The sequence below is a fragment of the Scomber japonicus genome, chromosome 20, assembly GCF_027409825.1.
Source record: "Scomber japonicus isolate fScoJap1 chromosome 20, fScoJap1.pri, whole genome shotgun sequence".
Classification (NCBI taxonomy): Eukaryota; Metazoa; Chordata; class Actinopteri; order Scombriformes; family Scombridae; genus Scomber; species Scomber japonicus.
The window spans coordinates 21,379,345-21,399,705 of record NC_070597.1 but is presented as its reverse complement, the minus strand read 5'-3'; the positions used below and the strand labels follow the sequence as shown (position 1 = coordinate 21,399,705).

Sequence of the window (20,361 nt, the reverse complement as noted above, 5' to 3'; positions counted from 1 at the left end):
AAGGTTAACATAGCTGTGGATGTGGAGACAATATTAAACTACAGTACTTTTAGTTGACTATCAGTGAATTAAACAGCAACAGTAAAGAATGAACTATATTTACTGTATAGAGTGGGCCTGTTGTATTATTGTAGAGCAGAGTTAAGTGCACAGTGTGTGTGAACATTACAGTCTTGTATCAACAGGTAAACGCTGCCTTCCACACTAAGCTTTCAATGCCAGTAACCATGGAAACTTAACACATGAAGGCCATACATGTAGGCCCTGAATGCTTAGCTGCTTATCAAAATGTTTTTTTTTAAAAATCACTTATGAACACTGAAATATCAAATCTTTCTTGACTAAATCATTTAATCACCAAAAAGTGATGAAAAGTAATAAACAACTGTCAACTGTTAAATGAACACCACATACCCACATCAATATTGCTTCTTGTTTTCAACTGTATGTTTTAGAAATATGTATGCCTGTGTGTTTGTGATGGTTTGCGCTCACTAAATGCAGTGAAATTAAAAATTCAACCCATGACGACTTCTCAATCAATTTCACACACAAAAGAAGAAACGCAGCCTCGCTCATGTCTTCGGTGGAGCCTTTCCATCGACATGATTTGTGAATATCATTGTTATGGGATTAAGGGTTTGATTCATTATGCTTGGGACAAGCAGGCAGAACGAAGATTGCATTATGTCCACAGAAGACGCATCGCAGGCATGTTAATTGATCAAGATACCACCTTGGCCTTGCACCTCTTTGATAGTAAGGATTAAATACAAGGGATTTGATCTATTTTCTTACCACTAACCAATTTCGCTTCTTCTCGATGTGCATATAAAAAGGCCTTTACACATGCTGGTTTTATTTACTCCCTCTTACTCGCTTCTCATTCATCAACAGTGATCGCAAACCAAGTTCATACACACTGTATATCTTTTATCTAATGAATACAGCTACAGCTGTACAATCCAGGGATACAGAAAGAAACCCTTCCAAGCTGAAGTGACCCTTAAACATCTGTTTCTGCAGGTGTATTAATATGCATGATTATGGTGCAGAGGCTCATCTGTTAGTGTTTTCTGATTTTTACATACTGAATGTACTTTTGGGGTTATGGATCCTCGCTGGAAAAATATAACCTGGAAATTAATTTTGAAGGTTAAGGTAAGTGTATACTTAATGTGAAAAGTTCTCAGAGGACGAGCAGTGATGGTTCCTCTGAATTTGCATCTACTCAAAGGTTCCTTGAAGGCCCTATAACGTTAATGCTCCACTGGATCGCTAAAACAAATGTGAAATCTTTACTTCAGCAGCCGAGCCTTCTTTATGGCCGATGCGGGTAGTGATTTTATTTTCCATCAACTTTTAATACATAACTTTGTATGTTCTGACAAGACTTCTCACCATATCTAAAACTACAATTCCAGTAAGGGAAATAAAGTGAATCTATGTCTAATCAACAATTGTACTGGGATATTTCACTTTGCCCAATTTGTAGCTGAGGCTGATAACATGGTTACACTTTCACATACCTGCCTAGAGCAGCAACAACAGCACAGAGTGACTCAGAAACTTGCCTAACAAGTGCTGAAAAGAGCTTACTTGTGCCCCCTAATTGTAGTACTGGCAGCATCACCTCGATTTGCCTTTTAACAAGCAGAAAACTTCCTTAATAAACCATTCTGGATCTTCTGTGACACATACCAATAACATTACAATGTTATATAATTGTAATGTTATTGGTACTCATATGTCGTCTTACGATTGTGTTCTACTGCCTTCATAGCCAAAACCACACTAAAACTTGTGCTCTCTGCTTCCCATGTGAAAATGTTCCCAACAGGTATCATCAAGAGTGAGCCGTGGGACTTGGTCACTGTACCTTCACTGCTCATTAGACAGAGGCAGAGAGGGAAAGTCCTTGGAGGAAATGGCAGATAAGAATTCGGCCCTTAACTCTTCATTCTCAGAAGGGACTTAAAGAGCGTCCCTAGAGATTAATTAATTAAAAATACCTATAATATAGACTGTGACAACTTGGTCTCTGTGTATTTATCTTAAAAACTACATATATAGAACAAACATGTACCATAACAACAAATGCATACCTTGTGAATACATTACCTTAACTCACTTTATTAGCTGTCTTCCAAGAAATATGTGAAGCCTTGATTCGCTAACGACAATAAATGATTACCTTTAATATGAAGAGCGTCTTCAATCAATTAAAAAGGTACATTTTTATAGACTTGTTTAACATAGCAAAATTAGAGCAGTCATGATGTGTTTGGGTGAAGTTCTAGAGGGAGGGGGCAGCTACCCTGTCACCAAATATCTGGTGCTTAGTCATGGATGGTGGCAAAAAGGAGAGGGGTTTGTAAATTGTCTGAATAGGAGGTAACTGTCAAAATGTACTCATGCTATAGTGATTACGTGCCATCTCAGAAAATTATCTTCCTTTCATTTAAAAGATAAATGAGCCTCTTCCCTATGGACAGAGATTAGGGATATCTTTGTTTGGAGAGGGGAGACAATGAGATACAATTTGCAACTCATTTCCCTAAAAGCCTTTGTCACCACATTCCCAAATATTCTGGGACAGCTTGAAAATGTAAAAGTCTGTCTATATAATTTGCTGAAAGCACTGTAGTGTGAAGTTGTGCACCGGTGAGACGCGACGGCAAATTCAGACGGGATTGACCCAGATGGAGAGAATACAGCTGTGTTGTGATTTGTCATAACTCAAACTCTGTCCTCGTGTTGTTATGACGCAGTTTGTTAACAACCTTTTTTTCCGTCTATCCATCTTGTACTTATTCTCTCTCACGCGGCCACCGGCAACGTATTCCTCACAAAGAAACTGTCATCTGTCATCTTTGAGCTGAGCAAGTACTTTCAATCTCCTTACTTAAATTCTAATTATAAATCTGATCCCCTCGGTGATGACGGTAACCTGAAGGTAGACAGGATACTTTTCAAGGTCTAATCCATATTTATTTATAAAAACGCATTTGAACGACTTAATCAAAGACCGTTTAGAGCCAATTCAAACTCACAGGTGTACCAAAGACTGTCAGTTGCCAGTTTGAACATCTGGACTGGCAGAGAAAAGGTGGACGTGGCTGTGCTACTCTTGGGAAACACACCATACTCTGCCAGTTGAGCTCCCCAGGAAGAAGACTGTGAATGGGTGTAATTAAATTGAGCTGCTAATAAATGGATTTGTCTAACTTTATGAAGAGTAAGCAGGAAGAATCTCATGAAGATTAATGTGTTTAGTTGCTATCTTTGCAGTGTCAGCCCCAGAGCAGGCAATTGATGTTTTTTTATATAGCAGCAAAAAGTAAGAGTGTGAAGGTTGGGCAGGTAGATAAGAGAAATATTGACCTTCAACACTGGTGGTTAAAGATTGCATCCCTTCACAGTGGCCTTTTGATAATATAACCAAGAACACAAGCTTCCCTTAACCTAATCAGCCAGCTTTAGTTAACTCATCTACCATGGACCAAATCCACACGAATCCTCAGCTTCATGTTTGTTTTTCATTTAAAGCTGCATTAATGTAAAATGTCATATTAATGAAGGATGAAATAACTAACTTTTAACATCTTTCAGTTCATTGCTTCGGATTTTATTGCCCACAACATTAATGTTTTGATTCAGTCTCACTGTTCTCAATAACCATGGTTTTGTTTTTAGCCAGTCGAACAAATTTGTTTACTCCAACTAGGGCTGAACAATTAATTGAAATCAGAATATGGCACAATATTTGTTAAAGGAGAAATGTGTCAAAATACCATTTTAAATAAGTATTATGGTGCTGCAGAGATGTCCTGGCCTACACAACATATTCTACAGACTTAAGAAAAACATTTTTGTTTGGTATAAATCCCAGCAAACATCACACCCTAATCATTTTAATATATTCTTTTTCTTTGTACTACACAATCAAGTAAAAATTATAATTCACTCTCATATCACAAATAATGGCAGCAAAAGATATTGCAAGCTATGTCCAGGAGTCGTGGACCAGGACCATTAAGCACTAATAATACAACATTAACTTGTTTAATCATTATGTTAATGCTTCTAATGTTTAAACCACTGTGGTAATTTAAAAAACTATAATATTTATATCACATAGAGCTGTAGCAGGATTTAAGAACTATCTTCTTCTAACTATCCAAATTCCACTAATATCCAATCTTGCCCCACAGTTTTGATGAGCTACCAAAAAACACATCACCTTCACATGTGAATGATGTTTAAAAGTATTCTCCACAAAATGTCTGGAATATCATTTTGCTCAGGAAATACTGAAATCATTTCATTTGATTCAAATGTGGGCATTAAATTGAATGCAAGGCCCTCCTCAAGTCATTAAAACCAGCAAATTCCATCATCAACAGTGAGGACATCTACATCCTCATTTGCTTCTCATGCTGTACAAATAAATCTGTTTTCTATGTGAAATCTTGTGTAGTTTAGATCAGCACTTTAACCCTGACTTGGTCCAGTGGAGCTGTTCAGCGGCCTCCAGCTGAACACTGTGATTGCACTGGAACGCTTCCGATTCAAAGCGCACTGAACTGTGAGGGTGTGAGGAAAAGTGTAGCTTAACCCAACCTGCCCAGAATGACTACGGGCTAAAAACCACATCAACATCACCACATGTGTCTTTAGGACATCTGCCAACCAAACCAGCAGAAATCTGATGGAAGCAGTTTCTACACATTCATTGCTTTGCTTTCGTTGTCACGGTTACTGGTCCATAACAACAGTCTCCTGGGGGAATCATGTGACGCAAAGGGAAAAAGATAAAACCGAGCAAGCCGACTCAGTAGATACCTTTGTCTACCGTATATCTGCCCCAAGGTCTCCTGATCTACAGTACCACTTCACTACTAACAAGCTAGAGCAGCATGATACAACACAAATCCCTCACCAGACCCAAAAAGAAAGAAAGTCGATGTAAACAAAAACCTACAGCAGAGAGGATTAGTGATGAAGGAAATAGGAATAGGAATGACAGGTTATATAAGACGACAGAAAATGTAGCTTTGACTTTGTGCTGTTCCTGGTGTTGTTGTCCCATGGCGGCTTATTAGCATGAACATGTTTCATCATTTTGCTTATTCATAAATATACTGAAGTGCATCTGCATATGGCTTATTTTAAACCCACATCACAGGAGAAGAGCAGATGACGAGCTCTGGACGGATGGATCGCTTTTAATGATGCTGTTGATCCGTTCTCTATTTTTCTATGTTTGGTGATTTTTAAGTCATGTTTGACTGGCTTTGATCCTACTTTCTTGACAAGTATGAGCTCCACATTGTTAGGTGTTCATCATTTGTGCCAGAGAGCAAAATTCAACTAAACAACGATTGAAGAAATCCTTGAGGACAGCACAAATCTCTGCTGAGCAGTTTCCCAACTTTCTGTTACAAACATCACTCATATTCCTCTAACCTGCGTGTAGTACATCCTGTTCTGATTTGGAATTGTTTCTTTATCTCTGCTAATTTTTACAATGAACTCTCAAATTAGGAAAATCCTTGTAAACAGCTTTTTTAGGATACGAAATGTACCTCTAAGCGATGGAATCATCGTATTTAGAAAAATATATTTCTTAGGGCTTAATGATGATGGCGCAGCTGTGGCTCCTCCAATCTGCAAGTCAAAGTGTCCTTGTGCAACATACTGAACCCTAAATTGCTCCTGATGGCTGCTCCAGCGGTGTGAGAGTGTCTGTGTGTGTGTGTGTGTGTGTGTGTGTGTGTGTGTGTGTGTGCGTGCCTTAGATTAGAGACATAAATGCAGCAATTCATTCACCATATCACAGTTTGAAACAGTGCAATTTTCAAATTGCAGAGGGTGTGATGCAACTCACATAATTATAACAGTGTCAAAGTGTCAACAAGTTGCAGCAAATGAATGTTTCAAACTGTTGTTTTCACTGGTTATAATGACAACTGTCACCAGCGGTAGCTAATTGCCATTAATTCTGTGAGTTGGTGAAAAAATGAGAAATCTTGGCTGTTAGAGTGTTATTATGTTTTCTGCATGCTGTCTAGCTGATGGTTTTGTGGAAGAAGAAATGTCACTGTTCCATTTTTTTATGTTTAGAAAATAGAAAGTATGTGTCATTTTTCTGCTGTTCATTAAAAACCAACAGAGCGTCCAGATGTCGCTTAGTTTAGTGTTTCATTATAACCATAACGGGCCCATTATACAGTCATTTTCAATCAATTTAACCCCACATTTGAATCTTAATACATGTGCACTGAATTGTTCATTTTCTCTATAGACAATAATGCCAGTTTACTTAGAAGATAACTTTTCTCTTACTGACTTATGACAATGTTTAGTATAATGATATATTGTTTAATGCTGTGTAGATCACAAATACAACACTATAATTTAATTCATAGTAAATCAATCACTATTTTAATCACAATTTCCTCAAATTGTTCAGCTCTCAAATGTGTCCATTTCCTTCAGTAATCACAGGGTTGGTGCTTTTATTCCTGGCTGCCTTTGTGCACATGTCTTTGACAAAGATGTAGAACCACAAATACATCTATATGCTAATGCTTAAATGTTTATTGAAATGACGCTTTGGAAGCCAGAGTCCACATGAGCCTGTGCTTTCTTACCCGCAGCTGCCTGGCAGCGCTGATGAGAGACTACACAGTGTTATGTAAACTGACAAAGTAATATGTCAGAAGTGCTGAGTGAGTGGATAATGGTGAAATCAGGTCACAGACAGGCAGAGACGCCACAGATACAGTTACATAAGTAGATGTACAGTAAAGCCCTGAAGACATCAATGATTCATTTTACTCTTAAAAACAATATGGATCTGATGACAGAAGTACAGTTCCTCCTTGTCTCAGTGTGTGCATTTAGTCATGACTGTGAGTGAATGTGGGACTACAGTATGAGAGTGAATCTATTTATGTGTGTGTCTGTCCATGCTTAATGTAAGCTACCTTTCACCCTTTTCATATTGTGGACAGAAAATTGCCTTTCTTTGGTGTACCTGTGCATCGTTACTATGACAACCAATGTTGGTCAGTGTGGTCAGCGCTAAATTACAAAGCAATTACATTCAAGCATATAATCAGGGGGTTTTATTTCTTTCTTTCTTTTTTTCTTAAATCATTCGATTTGCCTGCAGTCTGAACACAGCTACAGTCTCTGTCATGGGAATTAAGATTCACAGCAGCAGGAAAAAAAAAAAAAAACAAGGGATCGATTGACGTCGTCTGGGAGCCTGAAGACCTGAGGGTCCGCAATCACCATCGGTCCCCTTCAGACTGATTGGTATGTCGATGAGAACGTGGCTCATACATGTGCTTGTACACGTGTTTTGTCTTCCATGTAAGCAAAACACACGAGCTATACACTAAGTAGTAAGATACAAATTCAGTCTGCAAATGACTCGTTTTCATCTGGGGCAAAAGGACAAACGGTTTTTACTGCCAATTCCAAAACTTCTAGGTTTTTGCTCTCTAGCCTTGTAAAACCAGTGTACTTCTCACAGGTCTGATATTCAATGCATTTTAGTCTTCAGAAGATCTGCTGATAATCTACTGAACCCTGCAGTCAGATTAACCACGGTGCTATGACGAATAGCTTGGATGATGGAAGCAACAGCCACTCAAATATTTGCCTCTGGAATCTCATGAATCTCTGAAATTACAAAGCTAAACTCAGTTGGTCAGAATTGTTCCTCTTTACCTTTGCCTTTATCCTGAATAGGATACACATGTGAAAAGCAGTTCCCTAATCAACCTCTAACCTCTAACAACCTCCATATTCGCAAAATGCTGGCACTGCTGGCTGTAAAGGAACAGCACTATCTTCCACTTTTGTGCCATTAAGTCTTTGTGGCACTAATCTCAGAGTAGAGGATGGCACCCTTGACACCGATTTTTCCAAAAACTATTTCAGTGAGTAATATAAGACAAATGTGACATTTCTAGGGCGGTTGCCATGTTTGTAGTTTGATGAGCGTGACCAACCAACCAGTCACATGCAGGAAAGCTTCATACTGCTTCCTGATGCAAATATTAGATTTCTCTTTGAGTTTAGGCCCATTCATCCCAAAGAACAGTGGCTTTTTGTGTTTTGTAAAGCAAGCCAGCCATTTCCTTCCAAATCTGACCCAGCTGCTAGTAAATTGTAGAGTTCAAGTCAAATCAAAGTCAATTTTTCACCATAGACACTGCATACAGATAGAAAAAACTCCCTGAAAATACTTTTAAGGGAGAAAAAAACAGGAAGGACACTCAGCAATGGACATGCAATATGCCAAGTGAACACAATAAACCAGTATAATGGAAATGATAAAACTGTGATATGGGACATCAAGATGTTTCAGGGTACTGTAGATAGATTGAGCACCGTATTCAGCTATAGATTCAGTTATTAAGTCATGATTTTATCAAATGTAAAAATGTATAGTTTGTGTACATGTACTGATGTTCAAATCAACATATTGCACTTTTAACTTGCCCTTATATGCCACTCATGCTCAAGTGTAAGAGTTATACATGTATGTTATAGTATATATATTAGTAATTTTATTGCAGGAATTTCAAAAATAGGCTATGAAAACTTCAGCAGATAAAGTCTACATTCTGCATGCAGCTAACAAGATCCTTAAAATGTTTTGAGATTCTCCATGAATATGTTGCTATATATAACTCAAGCCAGCTGTTATGCACAGCTGCTCCTCCTGAAAGAGTTAGGTGCTACTGGTCACACACAAACATACACAGACTGTGTCACATGGCAATTAGCTCGAAAGGGCAGTGAGGGTGGTCAGCATTATTCACCTGTCATGCTCTGGCAGATTAGCGCTCCTGCCATGCCCCCCCAAAACACACACACACACACACACACACACACACACACACACACACACACACACACACACACACACACACACACACACACACACACACACACACACACACACACACACACACACACACACACACACAAAAGCATCTGCGTCAGGGCGAGCTGTGCAGCAGTTTGTCTAATGATTAACCAGTCTGGTGCTGCGCTGCATCATTTCAAGCAGAGTGAATAGGTGAAGGAAGGAAAGAGGAAAGCCATGCTATAGAAATGACAGGAGGTAATTAAATGTATGTGCACGCACAAACACACACACACACACACACACACACACACACACACACACACATACATCATGGACATTACGAGAAAAAGAAGCAGAAATACAGCCTGCCATTCCTCCACCATGGAAACAGATACATCTCATCAGCATTTCTAATCACCTTCTCCCAGGGTAAGCACAAAAGAGCAAAGACCAAGAGTGGAGTTTTGAAGCTCGATTTCTGACTAATCATTTCATTCTGTCAGGCCAGATATAAAATCAATGGAGAAAAAGCAGGCAGAAGTTACTTTTTCCTTTCCTTTCCTTTTTCCTCATTATCTTAAAATGCAAAAGGTCACATCGCTGCACATTCCTGACAGTGTTGAAAACTGTAGGTTTTTAATGCTCTACGCTGCTCTCAAAAAGACACAAAATATAAAAAGCAGCACATCTTTTTCATCATTCCTGTCCTACTATCTGCTCTTATCTGTTGCAGAGCTGACAACTGTCTAAATTGGCTGCTGTGTGAAAGGCTAACAAGCTTGTTGTTTCCCTGCTGGTGTGATTTCATATTGTCAGAACTTTATAGCTTTAGACCAATTTATGGATTTAATAAGAGTGTCTCACTCTGCCTACAAACAGTCAGAATTCAAGTAAATAAAAACTGTTGACAAAGTTAACTCATCAATAGAGAACAGTTACAGACTGTCCATAACAGTACTGACAAAAAAGTGTTCCGCCTTAGAGCATTAAGCTACAACTTAGCCAAAAACCCTTTTGTAGATGTTATCATTTTAACTCAGATAAAAATACTTTTCCATCTCAAATTAAGCACAATCAAAATAACCTCCACTTCAATGTGTTGCTGAAACTGCAAATACTGCCAAATGAATTACATCTAGCTAGATAGCTAGATAACTAGCTCTGAGGCTTAGCGATAACATTTTAGCACAGAGGCTACATCCACTGTTTAGTGCGTTTTAGTTGCTCAACTTTTCCATTAAGCTAGCTGCTATTCAAAAAGAGTATATCCTGTTTTAAGAATCACTTCAAATACACAAGGCAAATCTTAAGCTCTGGTTGTTTCAATTTTCTCATTTTTGAGATGAATGCAATTCTTCAAAATACTTATCACTAAAAAAACAACAACCAAGTGGCTGTTGAAGCACACAGCTCATTTTCATGTTTCATCATTTAATGAGCAGATGAAGCAGACTAATTTCTAAAGACTACAAGAGTGTGTTTCTGTCTGTCTCCACAGCCTAGATATTCATGTTGCTAATAACAAAATTGTTTAAACTGATGTATTAAAAAGTGTTTCTAGACATCAAAAAAGCTTGACACTAAAGAGAAGTGAGATTTTAGAGGGCTCTTTGAAGACCAGTAGACGTTGAGCACGTGTGTATATGTGTATGCTCATGTGTTATGTGCTTACTTTTTCAAAAGGGCAGTTTGAAGGTTGAAGATTTGATTTAAGGATTAAAAGAATAGTTAGATTCTTGGGAAATACATGTATTCTCTTCTTGCCAAGAGTTAAATGATAAGATGGATACCACTCTCATGTCTCTACACAAAATATGAAGCTAAAGCCAGGAGACCATTAGCCTAGGTTAGCATAGCATAAAGACAAGAAGCAAAAGTTACAAAATCTTCCAACCAGTTCCTCTAAACCTCATTTATAAAAGGTGCAGCACATTGAATTTAGTGGCATCTAGCAGAGCAGGCAAGGCAGATATGGAATATAATATTCATAAGAATATTATATTAGAATGAGTTCCTTATATCTACATAGGTACCACATATCTACAAGTGCTCTTTAATGGAGCCTGCCATCCAGAACGGACAAACCAAACACTGGCTCTCGGAAATCTGCAACCTCACCACTAGATGTCACAAAATCCTACACACTGGTCCTTTAACATGTTACGTCTCTTTTGTTTAATCTGTATAAGAAGAGAAGCATATTTGTGTGAATGTGAGTGCTGATTAGAGTGTTCTAGACTAGTCTGTGAAAGCAAATAATAATAATCTAAGGAGAAAAGGTAAGAAAATGTATGTATTTTGAGGGTGGCCTTGAAATAACTCATAAATTATTAATTACAATAATTATATGCTTATACTGTCACCCTTCAGAACCAGGGAAGGCAGTTTCAAGGTATAATAGTGATAATGAGAGAATAAATCAATTTAATGAGTCACCATTTGATTTCATGGAGATCCTCATCATGTTTTGTCAGGCAAGCAGTGATGTTTTTGGTCCAGCAGTGTGGACATTTTCTGGATAGAATGCTCTCTAATCTGTTTGCTTATGGATGTGATAATGACCAAATGTCCCTGCTACATGGACTTTAATCCATGAATGTAGACCTTTTGTTTACATTTGGTTTTATACGTGCTGTGATCTGAACACCAGTAGACAGCCGAGACACCTGACTCTATCATATGTCTCCAAGGTGTCCAGTTGACCACGCTCAGATTTTGTCGAATCCGCGAGAAGGTCAAAGGTATCGCAATGTGCCATTGGTCAATGGTAATTTACACTTGTGTTTAGCGGTCTACTTATGATCGGACCACCCAACACACGTTTAAAACCAAGTGTAAACAAGGTCTTTATGGAAGTGATATTGACCAACTGTTCTTGCTGCATGGACTTTTTTCCATCAATGCAGAATATTTTTTCTATTTTTACCTCTCTACTGCTGGTGGTAGTTCTTGTGAAAAGACTGTTCTGTTTCCTTTAGTCCAAAGCATACTTGTATTCTCCACCGCTGTCCTATTTTTCAGTCATTGCCGCAGGACAGCAGTGTTTGTTTCAAAGTTGCTCCCCTATTTGCTACATCCTTCTGATTGTACTGTTACTTTTTCTGTTGGCAGATAGGTTTCTTAAAAGCCTCTCAGCTACAGAATCGGGAAAATACCAACCAAAAGACTTCAGGTTACAGGGCAGAACACCAAATGTGTTACATTCTTAATACGCAGTGTGGCCCTGTTCATATGCCACACCATGGGACCTATTTCAACTGATACACATCCTAAGACATCCTGCTGGGTTGCATCAAAACAGTGTGTTTTTCTTGTACCGCTCCCTGCTATTGGCGTTATTATCCTGGAGTTTACTGCTACACTTGTTCAACTGTAAGTCGCCTTGGATGACAGCATCAGTGACACAGGCTTGAGAATGCCTCCTAGGGGAAGGTTTTCTTAACAGCTAAGTCAGATTCTGCAGTTAAAGGGATCTTGCTTGTGGGAACAACAAGACAGTAAAAGACTGAAACAGGTCACTGCTTCTTGTCCGTGGATGTGGCACTTAAAGTGTGGTTGCACATTCCCCAAGGGCACGATAGGCAGGAAATGGGTTAGCCATTAGCAGTAAAAAAAAATTAGCCTGTCAATATAAACCCTCACTTTAAATTACCTTTTTAATTTAGCTTAACACAGTTTGAATGTGTTGTGTCCCACTGGGTGAAGCAGATAGGTTTTAAACACGCTGAAAGTCATGGACTCATATTGTACAGACACGAGGGAAGAGAGCCAGCACATGAATGTTTGCAAAAACCTGTCCCCGAACAGCAATTGTCCAATCTTAGCTTAGCTAACTGACTAAGATGACTTGAATTTCTCCACATTCAAAAATGGTGTACAGTATATGGTGCTGTAGTAGTCTGTGTTACTCAATGGTTTTGGATGCTTTTGTCTTTTTATTTAGCCTGTCCAAAACTAAAAACATGAGAGCAAAATTGTACCATTTCAATTCCATCTTTAATGTAAATGTTAGAATTTCTAGTTAGCTTGTTTAGTCACTGACTATACTTCCAAGGCCAATGTCCAATTCATTAGCTTAGCCTACTACATTTTGTTGGGTTACAGGTTACCATAGACAAAAAAATTCTTGTTCATGATAGTATATCCACTTTTGGTACCACTATACTGTCCTGGATCGTACACTATAACAGAGTTTATGCTAACATTAGTGGCTATCCTGCTATGTATTGGATTCAAGCTAATTTACACTCCAACTACTCCCACTAAACTCCTTATCCAACATAGCATGACGTTCACTAAACACACTTTAGCCCATACAGTACGTATTTTCTCTTGTAACATTAAAAGTGCCATACTGTTTGAAAATATACACATTAAAACATTAATCTTCACTTTATTTTACTTGAAATGAAAAATATAATATCTTACAAAGAGTACTAGGACTAACTAGCTTTTCATGGTAGCCTAATACAAGAACGATTTTGCTCCTTTTGTTCCATGTCTATGAAATTGGTGAGACAGATTGTCCATTTGAATGTGCAACTTCAGCCTCGGCCTTTTTGAAGGGTATCATGTATAAAGCCATCAAGGAAATATTTAAAACCCATTTTTACAGGATTTTGTCCTAAAAGTCAGCTTGAAACATTAAGAAGCCAGCCGAAGACAGCTAGCTAGTGTCATTTCAGGCAACAAAATCAATGATCATCAGCTACAACAACGAAAATGCATTGGTCCACCGCTGTCTAAAATGAAGAACATGTTTTAAAAAGGCTATTATGAATTTTGGATGGAAAATGTGCCACCATTTTAGTTGTAAACTGCATTTGCTGTGTGAAAACAAATAGACTGGCGTTGCAACAGAACTTCAGGGCTTAGGCTGAAGGGTCATTTGTGGGTGTTGAAGTTTAAAAGTGTAAAGTTGACTCAAACAGCAATGATGAGAACATCCTTCATTCCATTTTGAAATTCAGTACACTTTTCTCCGGAGTGTGTGTATATGTGAGTGTGTGTGTGCACTCACCCTGAAGTCGATGCCCACAGTGGAGATGAAGCTCCCGGCTAGAAAGGCTCCATCTTTGAAGCGGACCAGCAGACAAGTCTTCCCCACACCTGAATCCCCCACTAGCATCACCTGAGACAGAAACAGACAGAAAGTGTTTAAGGCGGAGAGGAGAATGGCTCCGGTGAAAACTTACCACATATACACAGTAGTATATTCCATGCAACACTGTCACAAACATACACACATATACACACACTCCAAAATCCCCTAACACAGCATTTCTACTCACTCCAGTGGGAAAGAGCAGACTGTGCAGACCAATGGGACAAAGAGAAATGAGCATTGGGATGTTTCTTTCTTTGTCGTCAGGCAACACAAAACTCTGTTCACTTTTCTATCATTTAGTATATTTTGCATATATAGTTTTTCTAATTTAACCTTTTATATTCTATGAACAGCAATACAATCTGATACTATATCGTTCTGTGTTTGATTTGCTGTAAGCAGATGTGATATTTATGATATCAATTGCAACAATTACGTGCATCCTAGAAATGAAAGTTGGGCATGGAGCATGGATTTTGGCAGGGCTGTCATAGGAACAGTTGTTAATCTGGGTGTGAAATTAATACCTGCTGCCAAACATATGATGAGAATTTAGATTGGCATATGCTCAGTGCTGATTATCATTAGTCTTTATCATCTATAATTTCATATTTCCACTGAAGAATTCTGAAAATAAAATGTTCTTACTAAGGAAATTAGCCAATTTTTGTACACTATTGTACAAAAAAGCCTCTTCCTGTGCTACTGTTTATTAGATGTCACAACATCTCCTTCATGTTATTCCACTGGACTATTGCTGTGCCACACACCAATATCCCTGTTGGCCAACATAGTTTCAACATTTTTAGTATTTCATACAGAGAGATACCAAGTGAGAGGGGATGTGTGGTTAAACAGATCAAATTACACTCACTGGGAACAAATTGGCCTGTATGGATAAAACAATCTTCCTCAGGCATCTTGTGACTGTGCCTTCTTGGGGAAATGATGGTAAAATTAACTTTCCCTGCAAGCCTGGCCAACAGAGCAGCACTTATTTACATAGAATAGTCTACAGCTATACCACACAGGCACATGTATGGAAGCCCAATACTGCCAGCAGAAGAAAAAAAAATAGATGAAGGGTTAAACTTAATATCAATAAAAAATATTAATAGTACTATTACTAGATTATAACTCAAGATTTGACTTTTGACACTAAATATTTATTTTAATAAGATATTAAGTCAAAGTTGACAAACCCAAGACAAAATTATGACAAACTTTTGGAAGACTATACAAAATTATATCACGTCAAATGTTCAATTTACTAATTCAAAATGATAAGATAATAATATAGTCATATTAAACTTATTGAGTCAACATTGTGGGATAGTGTTAAGTAAATATTATGTCTTTTCTTTTGAGTGTTTCTATTACTATGCAGATAAAAACCTTTTTTCCTTTTGTTTGCAGAAATGGGTTACCATACATACCCTATCACATGTCCCTGAAAACGGTCACAAGTGTCTATGAGGGGACAGCAAAATATCAAACCTATCAGACCTTATTTGGAGGAAAAGAGCATACAACTTGCTGCTTCCAACGCTGAAACATCTTAATCATTTTCTTTAATTCACCTACTACAAACAATACCTCTACGCAAAAGACACAAACTTGTGTTTTTCAATTGACTGAGGCAAACCTCACCTGCCATCATTTCCTGATTGCTTAATTGAAGGCATGCTCGAAGAATATGTCACTTATCTTTACTATAGTAGTAAATTGTAAATCTAAGCTGCCAGCTCACCTTAAAGGCGATGTCATAAAACTCTCCGCTGTTGCTGATGGACGGTCTGCTTGGATAAACCAGTCCAGAGGATGGAGCGGCAGCGACGGCCAAACCCTTCCCCGTCCTCCCGCTGCCGCTGCTCGGCGACGCCTTGGGGCTCCTGGAGCTCCCTTTGCCTTTCACTGCCTTCTTCCTGGACATGGCTCTAATCACAAATTCGGCTTCTAGCATAAAAGACAGAGGATTGAGAGGGTAAAAATAGAAACAGAGATGAAATAGAGATGGCTTTTCTTGCACTCTCCTATCACTTTTCCTTGTTGAGTACTTGTCGAGGCGCTTTGAGGAGAAAGAAGTTCACCTGTGCGTCAAAATCATGACTGTCACTGTGCGTAAATTGGTAATTTGGTAAAGATTTCGCGACAAAAACTGGCTATGAAGCGAGACAGCTGTTGTGCCGCTGGTGGAGCAGGATGATTATAAATCTAAGATGTGGTTCACAATGTAAACAGCTCTCTCTCTCTCTCAACCCCCTCTCTCTAGTAGAGTGATGTTTGGAGCGCACAGGAGGAAGGCATGGTTGTTTCTGTTCGTTTAAAGGGACAATCCACCCTAAAACGGAATTAAAATGATACTGAACCAGTGCGTTTATACCATTGTCAATCACAAAATATCTCATTAAGATTGAAATCAGAGCATCACTTATATAATGATTGACACTGGTGACATTTTTGTCAGAAACAGACTGAGAATCATTTTGAGTAGGCTTCTCTACTGTATAGTGTAGTAGTGTAATAATGTGAATTGTATTTTAGGGTGTATTTTTCCTTTATAAATGTTCAGCTTGGTATTGGCACTGTTGCAGGTTTTGAAACTGTATGAGCAGCACGTTTTCTCCATAGACACAATTTTAAAATTCAAGGCTGGACCCCTCCAGTGCCCAGTACTAATCCAGCTGTTGCCTTTGGGAATGGCACACAAGTGCAGCAGAAGTTCAATAGGCATGTTAGAAAATGTGATTTCTGGCAGACTAAGGTATGTTAGTTGGTGTTATCACTGTGTTGCCAGCAGGTGCATGTTTTACAATGAAGCTTTTTGGAGTCAGCACTGCTCTAGAGGCAGAAATAGCGACAGGTAATGTGACAGAAGCCCTGTGAAGAGTTGCCTGTAATTGGGGTACATCTAAATTGAACTGAATACTGAAGTTAGGCATGGCCATAATTTCATGCATTTTTCGAAGACAGCGGGAAAGTGTCAAAAACTTGGACAGAGGGTGGTGAAGAAATGAGAAAAAAAAACCAACATGATGGTCTGATCCACCTGTCAATCAAGCGGCCACTCAACCACAAGTCCCACAAAGGTTTTTCATTCATTTTAAAAATGTCAACCAGTGAGAGCACAGTAATGCACTTAGACAATAAACTACTTTACATCCAAATGTGCTTACATTGTTTTTTCCACTTACAAAATGTACAAATATCTGAAGAGCTGCCGTCAGTTAAGCTAAAACGTCATTCATCATTCAAGGTTGACCTGTCAGCAGTGTGAATGTCATATTATTACAGCCATTTATGCTTTTTTCAATTATGTTTTCACCTGAATTCCCTGCTGTCTCTCTTTCATGAACAATAGGCTATAACCAATATAAACTACAGACAATGACACTATTTTTAAATATGGAGCTAAAGTGTAGAAGAGAAACTGTGCTCTGAGCCAGAGCTGAGGACTATAACGTAGCTACCAGATTATGTGAAAACACTACATGACTCACTCCTTGTGTCCAATAAAGCTCTATAGATTTTAGCGAGAAAACATGTTTTTTTCATTTCTTATGTCTGTGCTGTGATCATACATTATTTGTAAAGAATTTTACATAACCATGAGCAAAGGATGTTCTGTCCACCAGTGACTCACATGCTGAGACAATGTACTGTACTGAACATGCCCTATTATTGCTGGTTTCTTCATGGTAAGAATAGCTGAGCATCTTTTTCTCCAGCTATCTACTGATTTAGTTGGAAACTTCCTCACTTAAAGGCTGACCAGTGCAATCAGTAATAGCTAGGCAGCTCTCCTTGAATTAAACCTTCTAAAGACACTTCTCCATGGATGCAATGTGATTCACTCGCTTCTACTTGCCAGACTTGTCTCAGCAGGGAATCGAACAGACAACCTACACTCCTTTTTGGTCATAACCAGTCTTCGAGCGTCACTGCCACCTCCACTTTAACATTACATCAGAAGGCAACTGGGAAAATGCCATGAGCCAGAGATGAGACGGACACACGTCCCTTCCGTCTGTTACCCAATCAGTGCACAAAATGGATCACAGTTTGATCCAGTGTGCAGTCTGAAAGTTAACCATCAAAGTCACATAAAACTGCAAGAAAGCTGTGAAAGCAGTTCTGCAGGGAAATGTATTTGCGGTCCAGAGGCGGGAAACACAACTAACAGGATGCAGATATACGTTTGATGATGACATTATTAAAAACACCCATGCTGTGAGAGCGGTGCATCGTCAAAACCAACAAGCCTCAAAGAACAGGAGGAACACACACATCCATCCTGCACTGATGTTCTAAGAGTTCCTCTGGATCTGGTTCCTCATCCTGCAGGAGTTCAGCCTCACCTAATGTCTCTCTCTCCTCTGTGAATATAGTCTTTTCTTGTCTCTTCTCACATGTTCTTCTGTCCTCTTGCCAGGTCTCCATGGTGATGGAGGTCGTATAGCTCAGGTCTCATTCTGTTCTTGTGGCACTTGGAAGATGCTTGACGTCCACTTCATCACATATAAATCCATTATAATTGTGCTATTCTGTTGAATGCTGTATTGTGTAATGTGTTCTATTCTGTACACAAAACATCTATTGCACATCTGTCCATCCTGGGAGAGTGAGTGCTCCTCTCTTCCTCTCCCTGAGGTGTCGTCCATTTTTCCCTGTTAAAGGTTTTTTTCCCTTATTTAAATTAAAGATCTAAGGACAGAGGCTTTTGAATTGCTGTACATATTGTAAAACACCCTGAGGCAAATTTGTGATTTGTGATATTGGGCTAAACTTAAACTATAAAATTGACTTAACTTCTTCCCTACAACCACACTGATTGGATGCACCTGTTTATTTATCCTTTGTATAGTCTATTTGTCACTTCATATCACCCGCAATACATATTAATGAAGCCCAAAAGTGTTCAGTATTAAATATATTTAAGAGAGACAACTGAACTAATAAATTGTAACTGATTTAAAAAAACAATACACTCTTCCTAATTCTTAATAAAGGTTAGCTTTCAGTCATGACACCTGTGCTTAAGCTAATTAATTTTAGCCATTTAGTTTCCTTTTTATACTTTTTAAGTACATTTTGATAATACTTATGTACTCTTACCTAAATGATATTTTTGTTGCAGGAGTTGAAGGCCAAGTATTTTTTTATATTGCAGTATAATGACTTTTAATTTTAGTATAGCTACTTTTATTAAGTAACGTATCTGAATTCTTCTTCCACCAATTAAATAAAGATGACATGTAGACACAGTAGCTTAACAAGGCTGCACATGCTATCTACCTAGCTGGCTAACACATTAGCTTGGGAGTTTGTGTTAGCACTATGAGCTAGTTCCTGTTGGCCAAAGCCACCACAAAGATTGTCTTGATAGATGTTTTTGCCCTTCATAGTTATGTGTTTCTCTGAGGAACATGTTTAGAATCAAAACACTACCAAGATGTGTGTGAATTAAGCAGCTAGGTCATGTGGCTAACACTGTGTCAAGTCACTCCTGATTTAACATAGTTTTAAAAAAACGATGAAATAACATTCTCACATGGTTCATTTATAGATTGTACACAAGTTAGTCAAATTATTATTTATTAATTACTTTTAAATTTTGGGTTCCCATACATTTTGTCAGTGGTTGTTCATTCACTGTTATGGAGACACTTCATTCTGTATCATCTCCATTATGGTGACAGCACATTTATTTAGGCAAGCAAGGTGGAAGGAACTTTCTAGATAAAGAGTGACTGCTCATTCTTCAAAAGCACAGATCCATTGTGTTCCACAAGCAGAAACAAATGACCGTTTGTAAGAGGTTCATTTTTATTTTACCAGAACAGACAGATGGTTTGTTATGACGACACTCACATGGTTGCTTCTGGATCTGAGTCCAACAACAATGACTTTGCTGAAAGTTTCTGTACCCACTGCTTAAACCAAATCACAACTGCACATAGACCAGTTAATACATTTCTCACTTGTTTTGTACCAATTCATATTTAAGATGCAGTGCACGTGCAGAACAGGTTGTTTTAGGCAGCTGAAAAATATCTTCCCGTGATGTTTAGAATCCTGAGCCAAAAGAAAGAAAGGAGGCACAGATGATTTTGATAAATTACATAGAGAAAAAAGTATGTTTAAGAATTTATATTAAAGTCTCATCAGAGACAGAAAAACTAAACTTTAAAAAAAATATTGTTCCTGAAAGAGATAAACGAATTTAATGGCCAGCATTGTAGAGCCACACTGAACAGTCTTTCATGCTGTGAATGTGGTAATGTTGGGTCTTTTTAAAATTAAACTTGAAGTGTACAGTTTAGACCTGCTCTATGTGTAAAGTGCCTTGAGATGACTTTTG

The 20,361-nt window shown here is 38.3% G+C and overlaps 1 protein-coding gene across 1 annotated transcript in view; it reads right to left on the bottom strand.

The window, feature by feature from the left end:
• LOC128381733 (ras-related protein Rab-26) overlaps positions 1 to 15,983 on the bottom strand; it is an 89,119-nt gene extending 73,136 nt beyond the window's left edge. The window contains exons 1-2 of the mRNA XM_053341772.1: positions 15,751 to 15,983; positions 13,914 to 14,024 (exon numbers count right to left, since the gene is read on the bottom strand). Coding sequence (XP_053197747.1) covers positions 13,914 to 14,024; positions 15,751 to 15,963 — 324 coding nt within the window. The 5' untranslated portion in view covers positions 15,964 to 15,983. The remainder of the gene's footprint in view (positions 1 to 13,913; positions 14,025 to 15,750) is intronic.
• Positions 15,984 to 20,361: the final 4,378 nt, after the last annotated feature.